We start from the raw sequence: 10,161 nt of genomic DNA, 5'->3' as shown, positions 1-10,161 counted from the left end.
TGTGTATTAAAAAAAAAAAAAAAAAAAAAAAGAAGGTAGCATAGGTGAATCTATCACAAAAGCAGCTTGTTTAGCTTGTTGAACGTTAGCTTGTTCAATGTCTTAGGCAGTTTCTACAGTGCTTGGCAGAACAGACAACTAATTTAAGTCATGGTAACAGACACTAATTTAAGTCATGGTAACTACCTTGTTCAAATCATGATGGCTAACAGTTATTCCCATGGGTCTTTTCTCCTGGGCCACAGAGGAGTAATAGAAAGCATTAGTGGAGATTCTGCTCCCATTGTTTCCTAATGAGAGGTGAGATTTCCTGTGTCCTTCCCCAATCTGACACTGCCTGATATTTACTCCAAAGGAAGGTCTGAGCAATTTTCAGGGCTCCCATTTTGTGTGTCTAATTAAAAATCCATAAAGGGCAGACTTCTCTGTCTCTTAAAAGACATTTGGCTTTAAGCTGGTAGTGACAGGGAACTTCATCACATCCACTGTAATTACAGATTCAGATAAAAGGAGGCACTGGGTAGTTCCTACTTTCTTATTTCTCCAGCTTCAGCTTCATCATGATTCTGGTGCTGCCTACCATAACATTTTCATTTGCTCCAAACTTCAATTTTCATACCTTAATATTGCCCTTCCATTCCCCTGATGATATTATGGTACATTTTGCATCATCGTTAGATAATCCCCCAGAGGTTTTCCACTGTCCTTTGCCGCTCAACATAAACTATATCATACAATCTTGGACCTCCTAACAGGGGTCAAATGATGATTTCTTGACCCTCAAGTTAGTTGTCCTTTTCTACCACAGTCCTAATGATGAATTAAAATAACTTCCCTGTGCTAAATCCACCTTATTTCCCTATTTCAGCATCCTTAGCCCTAAACTCATCCAGGTTGGGATAATTGGAACAGATCTGATAGATTAACTTAGGTGAGGCTGACACAGGAGCCTGAATAGTTTTCCCTGCTCCCAACTATTGTTAATGTGCCACCAAACCCTCTATAGGGAATCTGTCAAAATTATTGCTTCTTTACTCCCCCTCATCCTTTGTTTTTTAAAAACAATCATATAAATAGTTCTACCTGACTTAATGGTTATTTCCTTTGTTCTGGTTAATATCTTCACCCCAGTCCATTAGCTTAATTTTGCATAGCTTGAATTTTCATTGGTAAACCCCATTACTAGTAGCTGTGAGAACAAATTTGCCTTGGCATTCTGTGTATTTCCTTGTCCTTACATTAAAAAATATTATATGGGGAATCCATACATGAGGGATTCCCCCTAAGCACAGTGTCTAACTTAGTTTCAGGAAAGTGCAACACAAATCATCATAAAACCAGTCAGGGTTGCCACTGTCCATAACATTTTTAATGCTTCTGCAGAAGTAATCCATTTCACTGTTAGTGAAAGGAGTATACAGTTTTCCTTCTCAGTATAAACTCGCTGCATTCCAGACTTCACACACTCCGCAAGAGGGCTTGATATTTTATTTGGGTCCTCCATGGATCAAACCCCAAACACTGTAACAAATTGTTGATTAACAGTCATACCAAACAACTCTTTCCATTAAGCAGTTTCTAAAATCAACAGTGCCTTTGTTGTTTAGTCTGAGAATCCAAGAAAAGCAGAGATTCCTCAGTACTACACAAAAATATAACCAAACTCCATTACACCATAGCCTCTTTCTTCCATGTAGGTGTATCTGATAAGGCCTGGTAGAAGCACACAATTTAGTTCAGAGACCTAAGTAGGTCCCACTTTCTCCTTGAAGCCAGAATTCTAATCTTAGGATCTAACCACCATTTAGCCAGCCACAAAGAAGAAAGACAATAAAATAAGAAAGATAGAAGGCCAATCTTCCCTGAGGCACAGGACTGGTTTATTGTATCTGCTAGTTATATGCAAATGAATTCGTGGAAGAGAGAAGAGGAAATCCATATGCACATGGCATTTTAATAGACAGTGATCCTGCTTCCAATAAATGCAGTTCAACCAACTTCTCAGGTTCTGACCAAACAGGTGAGCATTCTCCTCTCTTGGAGAAAAACATGGATAGAAGTGGGCCAACAGGCAGCATGGAGACCAGCAGAAGGGTTCCTCTCTGCACCACAACCCCCAACTCTCAGTGTAGCACATTGAAAAGGTAAAAGGATTTTATAATTGTACTACAGAATTATCTCACTTTCTATTCTATGAAGGTTTTGTGTGATAATAGAGAAACACCTGAAATATAGGTTTGTTTCTAGTTCTTAATTTGCCAATTTGGCTGTGTACTTTGCCTTTCTGAATCTTTTTATGTACAATAAAAAATATTCATTGAGATGATCTTTAAGTTCCTTTCAAGATCCGAGTCTGTTTTATTATTATAGTATATGTCCAGATTTCATTCCCAAGTTAGTTGCTTCTATGGGGCAGCGATGATGGCTTATGCACCCTTCACATGTCTAGCGTTTTACAATTAGCACCTTTTAAAAAAGTGTTGGTTGAGGTGTGGAAAAGTGTGTACTGCTGCTTCAGTTTGTGCTAACAAGGGGATGGAGGGGGTATATATATATATTTGCATAGAATGTCCCTGAAGGTACAAACAAGCAACTAATACTGGTTGCTTTCGAGAAAGGAGGCTGAGGGACCAGGAGTTGTACATGGGTGGGTGGAAGTTATTTTTCAGTGTAAATTGTCCTTTGTACTTGTATTTTACTCTCCCCTTATTGTTTCTCCTCCAGGCATACTGCCCTTCTTGCTATTCCTCCACCTTTTGAAGTATGTCTTTGCCCTTGCCTTTCTAGTGTCTGGTATACTCTTCCTCCAGATACTCTCACTCCCTTACTTCATTCCGAACACTGGTCAAATGTCACCTTAACACGGAGACTCCCCTGTCTACACTGTATGTAGAAACTCTCCCTCCCTTCCCTAATACCCCTTTAGTACCACTTGACATACTAAATATTTGCATTTATTTAATGTCTGACTCCCTCTTAGAACACTGCCTGGTGCATCAACGGCCAATTAACAGATACTTGAATTAATGAATGTACTGTTTGAGGTTGGATTTTTTTTTTAAAGTCATGTGCATAAGTTACTTTTTCAAGAAAAAAACCAGCTAAGGAATAAATGTTCCATGTACTATTAGATGTTTAACATTACAGGACAAAGTCTAAACTTCTTTACTCAACGTACAGGGCTCTCCGTATCTGCCACGTAGTAGCCATGGGCAAGTCATTCAACGTAAATTCTGTTTCCTCATCCATAAAGTGGGACTGTTACTAATTACTTCACAGAATTAAGGTTAAATGCAGGTGAAAGCACTTTTGTAACCTTGGCGGTATGAAAGTTACGCAAAGCACATCGCTTCTCCCGTGCTTGGAATCTAGGAGTAGTACACCTTTTCAGCTTGCGCAAAAGACCTGAAACTTAAGGCGAGAAAAATCTACGGAGCCGCTCTGCCGAAGACCGATCTTTGGCGCGGGGCGTGCCTCAAGGTAGTGGTTGCCAGGGAAACCGTCGGGCGTCCCTAGAATCCAAGCACGCGCGGCGGGGCAGCCCAGCTCGACTTCCTTTCAGAGATAGCGATTGGTGGAGCTCGGGCCAATCGGCGAGGGCGGCGGGGCGGGGCCGGGCAGTGTGCCGGGGAAGGCGTTCCCGCCGCTTCGCTCCCCGACTTCCGGGTCGCGGTGCTTGCAGGGAGCTTACCGCGGGTAGCGTCGTTTCCGTTGCCGGCAGTTTGCAGTCGGGGAAACCGAGGCAGCTCCAGCTCCTCCTAGTTCTTCCCGTTCCCGTGAGGTGGCTGCTGTTTCTTTTCCTCTCGCCCGGTGCAGCTTGGGTGCGGCTGCGCTGAAGGCGCGCGAGCCCCGCGGTGTCCTACGGAAAGTCCCGCGGGGCTGCCCGGCCGGCGGGGCTTTGTGCGAGCGGTTCCCTCCTACTCGCGGGCAGGGCGCGAGCTGGGCTCGGCCAGGCTCCGGGAGGGGGGCTCGGCGGCGCAGCGGCTCCCAGAGGGCTGGGGAGCTCAGGCGCCGTGAGGCTGACGTTCCCTCCGCTTTGCAGTTCGGCTTCTTTTGTCCTGATGAGCGCGGACCGGATGGATTCATTTTAAAATCACAGTTCAGCCAGTCTCTGTGCACTGATTCTGCACTGACCTGCGGGGATCTTTGACAGTCCCTCGGGAGATAATCTATCTGTGGAAATGTTTAAGGCAGGAAAGAGATGAGCATTTTTGTTTTTAAGTAACTCCTCCTGACTTCCATTTCCCCGACCCCGCTTCATTTAGGAGCCGAAGATTTTTCTTATGGCATAAAGATTCAGTTTTATCGAGGGTGTAGTCTATTACCCTTCTTAGTATTTCTGCCGTTCACCTGTTGAATGGAAAATCAACAATTAGCCAGGGTGTGATCTACTCCGTGTTCAGTTTGTATACTTCATTTGTAAGCCATATGTAGTGTTTTTATTTGCTGCCATCACCTGACTGTGGGACAGCTGTAACTGGGATTATCCACAGGGGTTAAGAAGACATTCTTTATACAAACAATTCTGATATATGGTATATTTGATTTAATTGTTGCTTTAGGTGGGGTCCTTTTGTTGTTGAACTGTTGAGCCCTGTTCTCAAAGAATAAGAAATTAAATAGTGAACTGAGAGCTTGAATCTAAGTAAGTAGTTTGATTTTTACAGTTAATTGTTTAAAATGATAAATTAACCATTTGGCCAGCATCATTTAATTAATCTAAATGGTATATATTACACCTGGCATTGTTTTCTTAGATTCCTAAACACTACTACAAAATAGACACAATGGAACAACATTATATCTATTAATATAATTTGGGATTTGATGAGTTGGATAAACTAATTTTTTCTCTTTTTCTAACTCCAATTTAAGGTCGTTAAACCTGTCATCTGTTTCCTTCTCCAGGAAAAAATGTTTATTTCTTTGTGGGAGTTCTTCTATGGGCACTTCCTTCGATTTTGGATGAAATGGCTCTTACGACAGATGACTGGAAAATGTGAATTGCAGCGAATTTTTGATACCTATGTAGGTGCACAAAGGACACACAGGATAGGTAATGTTTTTCGAAAAAGGATAATTAAAAACGAATAAAAATTTAACTCTGAATGAATATTTTTCTCAGTACTGATAGTGACAATAGCGCTTGCGTATCACGATCAAGTCACTTAATCTCAGTTTCATGATCTTTGAAATCTCACTTTGAATCCTTCCAGCGCTAAAACTGATTCTATAGAAAAGAAAGCTATTATTTAATTCTGTATCTGTGCAAAGAATTACCTTCTCTGGCTCCTGAAATTCATCAGTTTTACCTTAGATTATGCTTGCAGCCTACTTTCTCGAGAAAAATCTCTATACTTTTATAAGCCCTTTGAAATTTTCACTTCAGTGAAGGAGATTCATTTTTATATTCAGCATCCTTCAATCTTTTAATCTCATGCAGTTCATGAAAGAATAACAGGTATCTAGTGATCCCTAGGAAAGATTAGTAGACTAAAAATCTGCACTGTCCCATACTGTAGCCAATAGCCACATGTGGCTATTGAACACTTGAAATATGACTAGTCTCAATTAAATGTGCAGAACTAGAAAATATACGCTGGATTTCAAAGGCTTTATATGAATGTAAAGGTATCTCATTAATAATTGTTTATATTCATTGTATGTTGAAATGATAATATTTTGGATCTGTTGGGTTAAAATATATTAACATTACTTTTATCTGTTTCTTTTACTCTAATATGGCTACTAGAAAACATTAAGGTATCTATGTGGTTCGCATTTGGGCTTGCATTATATTTCTGTTGAATAGTGCTGCTCTAGTACCTTCTAAACTTGATCAGCTTTCAATACTTATTTGAAAATATGGCTTTAAATTAGAACAAAGATGAGTGAGAAATATGATCGAGGTCATTTCTCTTTGGCCAGAGTGAGGCAGACCAGGGATGGGCTGCAGTTCATGTTCACTGTGTCAGATGGAAAATCGTGACTTAACCACAGCCTCTTTTGTGTTGAACAAGTGTGCTTCAACTAAGAAATCCACCCCTGTAAGATTTGAGGAGTGCGTGTTGGTAGCCAAGATAACAGGGCAGAGTAAGGAGAGTGAGCCTCAGGGCTGCTAGATGATTGAAGTTTAATTACCTCCCTAGATTTTTCACAACTTTGTAGCTGACTTAAATTATTGCCTGCTCTTTTGATTTGCCTTTTTGACTGCTCTGAGAAGAGCAAAGTACCTCTTGATAAGAACTCTTAGTAGTATTGATTGGTTTTTTATATTGTGGCGGAAGAACATTTTAAGACTTTATTTTGCAGCAAGAACATTTTTCTTGAATTTTTCAAATTGCTGAGAAAAGGAGACTGTTCACTATTTGCCAGAAAAATTTGTAAATAGACCAGTAAAAAACATTCTTGTGATTCTTGAAGCAGAAAGCAAGAACGAAAAAGCTGTTTTGCTTTTTGTCTGGTTAGAGAATGGTTGTCCAGATAATCTAAAGTCTTTCTTTTTGCCCCTTTGTTGTATGTTTTGTTTGCTAGCTCTTCAAATATAAACGCTTACTTCATAAGGCTAACACATGAAAAGGTAGGATAGAGCACTCTCACTGTATTCTTGAGATGAGTTTCTGGAACCCAAGCTATTCTGAGGCAGCCATGGATGAATTTGCAGCAGTTAGTAGACACTTGGGGATCCGCACAGAAACAGATGATTCTGGGGAAATTAGGTTGGTCTTACCTCTTTGGCTCTGGTATGTGTGTTGGGTTGAGAATTTTGGAATCATACTGTAAGGATAAAATTTTTTAATGTTTGCTATGTTATTCATGTAGAAATTATATCTTCTGGAACTATTAAAGTAATGTATTACTGGCTTGATATTTATACTATTTGTTTGCGGAGTAATTCACAAACAGCATTTAAGTAATAATATTCTTTTTTTTTTTTCATTTCAGAAAATTCCTTGACATACTCCAAGAATAAGGTAGGATCATATCAAGGTGATTATTCTAGACAACTTAACTTGGAGATACTTTTTCTTTAAAAGAATGTCTCAATTTTAGAGTGAATTATTTTTAATGTCCTACTAGAAGAGTCTTTGCTGTAAAGAGTATTGAATGAAATTTTCCCATCTTAGAAGAAATATTCTATTTTTTAAAACCTTTTTTTTCTGTGTGTGTATGTGTTTGTGTACACTACTCATGCTCAAAGAAGGTATTTGAATAATTTTTTCTGTTCTGAGGTTTTGCTTGTTTATTTTACCTCAAAACTTGTTAGCTTTTGGGAAAGTAGGGTCTTAGGGGGAAAACTTTCTAATAGACTGTGTCCTTAAGATAGGTTTGGATAGTTATAGAAAATCCTGGGGTCATGTACCTTTTGATCCAAAATAAGTCATACCTCATACTGTTTATTAGTCAGTTGCTGCTGTGTAAGAAACTTATAAAATCTCAGGGCATAGGTTTATTATATAAATGCATTATAAATAAATGCCTTATTTATTTCTTGCTCATGTGTCTGTGGGCCAACTGGGGAAGCTCTTCTTCAAACTGGTGCCAAGTTCAGGTCTGTTGCAGTTGTCTCAGTGTGGGACCTAGGTTGAAAAGGTACCTGGGAAATATTCTTCTCACAGTTGATCATTGAACGTCCAGCCACAGAGGCATATTTTAAGTTTTCTTGTGTCATGTCCATTAATATCCCTAAAGTAAGTTACATGGCCAAGCCCAAGTCAAGGGGTGGAAAAATACATTATGCCCACCATGAGGCCATGTTAGGCATGTGGGTATATAATTCAATTACACAGGAGTGAAAAACAGGGACCAATAATTCGGTCTACCACATGCTTCCCTATAGTGTTTTGCAATATTTTTTCTCTATATATAGATTATTTGGTGTGGCAAAGTTAGAGTATGGAACGTGTAGACCATTGTTTGAAATCCCATGGTAGATCACAGCCAGCATTAAACAACAAAAGGAATGGAATAGAAAATAATTAGAAAACAGCGGTCGTAGTAAGGTTAAACATGGTTTCATGAAAATTTAATTTTAGTTATCTGTGTGTGCATCTATCTCTGTTTTTGATATCCGTATATATGTTTGTATTTGGTCATGATGTACAATGTGGATCGAGAATATAGGGTCAAAAATTGTTGATTTGCTACTGTCTAGTGATATTAATATGAGTTACGGATTCATGCTGGAAAGAAAATGTACACTGCTGAATACTGCAAGCATATCTGTTAAGTTCTGGAGAGTGACCTATAAAATAGGTGCTTTACTGATTTAGTTAGTTTTTTATTTATGAGGGGTCAATATGGGAATAACTCATATATGTGAATGAATACCGGGGAGGGGAGAAGAGTCTAGAGTCCTACCCCTTTGTTTAGAATCCTGTAAAGTGATTAATATTCTTTTTTTTTAAATGAGACTGTAGGGATCTAGAAAGTTAACAAGTTGCTCATTCTAAAAATTTGTTTATACCTATCCACCCGTATAGTTCCATTAATTGAAACTTCGGATGCAATTTCACAAAGTAACAATATCATAAATTGTAGATGAACCTCTGGAGGGTTTCTGGAACTGGGAACTCACTTTCACATCTATCTGTGTAACCATCATTACCAAAATTGATTGTAATGACATTGCTGGTTGTAAAATTTACTTATGGGATTTTATATGTGGTAAAATTACCCCATACTTAAGTGGGACTGCACACAAGATGATACTTTTTAAGAACTCTAGTGCCTTGGTCAAATCCTTGAGCGAAGATTTGAATGATTGCCATATGTTCAACATTCCACCAGGGTCTTTGGTATACAAAAAAAAAACAAAAGACTGAAATCTAATGTAATTAAAATCAGGCATTTTGAGACGGAAGAGGTAAATGTGGGCTGAAGTGTTTGGAGGCTTTAAGGTAGGTAGTTACAAGTTAAAGAAAATAAAATGTTCATTATCTTTTATCTCATTTACTGGCAATTAAAGTTCACTTGAAAAGTAAACATTAAAATTGTATTCTTGGGCTTCCCTGGTGGCGCAGTGGTTGAGAGTCCGCCTGCTGATGCAGGGGAGGCGGGTTCGTGCCCCAGGCTGGGAGGATCCCACATGCCACGGAGCTGCTGGGCCCGTGAGCCATGGCCGCTGGGCCTGTGCGTCTGGAGCCTGTGCTCCTCAACGGGAGAGGCCGCGGCAGTGAGAGGGCCGCGTACCGCAAAAAAAAAAAACAAAAAACAAAAATTGTATTCTTATGAATTTATTATCCAAAAATATAAATTGCTAATTGTGTTTTGGAGGGCATACTAAAATGGAATAGTCAACAAATGGGTAGTTAATACTTACGGAATTAAATCACAGGAGCTTTGCTTTCTTGCGGTTTTAAATCTAAGGTAAACTTGTCAATAAGCTAATGGAGGAAGTCTCATCAGTTTAAATATACAGTTTATGGTGTGTATTGTGTCTCATTTGTATATTTCATTTACTTTGTAGAGTAAAATTGAATTCTGATTTTGTGATATTTCTATTAACCCGCTCTACTTTTATATTCCTATGAAAAAAATCTGAGTTCAGATTCTGATTGTATCACTTTCTAGTTGTTTGTGCAAGGTACTCATTTTCTCATTGTCAAAGGAGGTATTAATATCCACATGGTTGTTTCAGGATTAGAAATATTATTATAATGAAAGCAGCCTAAGAGAATACCCAGTACCTGATAGGTATCACTAATATTATGTTAGTGATGATGGGATTAAACCAACATATGCTACAAAATTTTTAGAAGTTTAAAATATGCATGAAAACCTCTTAGTTATTTAAATACTTAACATTACCAATGATTGCTGTGAATAAAAGTGATTTTAATCTATTGAGGCCAGTTCCCTAAAGCAGTGATAGTGTGGTCCTATTGGGTTGTGAATTGTTCTGTAGTGGAAATTCTTTCCTTGATTGTTAAAAATTGAGTCTCATTTGCTTGTATTTTACATTAGGACCAACCACTTATCAATTATATATTAAGGATTACTAAAAATTTGGGATTTATAAATGAAAATGAAAACCTTTTTAGAACTTGAGGAGTCGAGTTCAGTATTCTGCTAAGAGGTCTGGCTGCTATTCAATGTCTGGTAATGTTGCAGAGCTCCACTGTACTTATGCATATATGGGTATTTGAAAATTTTGAAATT

At 38.6% G+C, this 10,161-nt stretch overlaps 1 protein-coding gene across 1 annotated transcript in view; it reads left to right on the top strand.

Annotated features, from left to right (window-relative positions):
* The first annotated feature begins 3,653 nt into the window (after positions 1-3,653).
* Positions 3,654-10,161, top strand: part of ELMOD2 (ELMO domain containing 2) — a 25,679-nt gene continuing 19,171 nt past the window's right edge. The window contains exons 1-3 of the mRNA XM_007445524.1: positions 3,654-3,781; positions 4,909-5,056; positions 6,946-6,974. Coding sequence (XP_007445586.1) covers positions 4,915-5,056; positions 6,946-6,974 — 171 coding nt within the window. The 5' untranslated portion in view covers positions 3,654-3,781; positions 4,909-4,914. The remainder of the gene's footprint in view (positions 3,782-4,908; positions 5,057-6,945; positions 6,975-10,161) is intronic.

The sequence above is a fragment of the Lipotes vexillifer genome, unplaced genomic scaffold (genome assembly GCF_000442215.2).
Source record: "Lipotes vexillifer unplaced genomic scaffold, Lipotes_vexillifer_v1.1 scaffold219, whole genome shotgun sequence".
Classification (NCBI taxonomy): Eukaryota; Metazoa; Chordata; class Mammalia; order Artiodactyla; family Lipotidae; genus Lipotes; species Lipotes vexillifer.
Note: the sequence above shows the minus strand (reverse complement) of the source record. Positions and strands in the feature narration are given on the sequence as shown.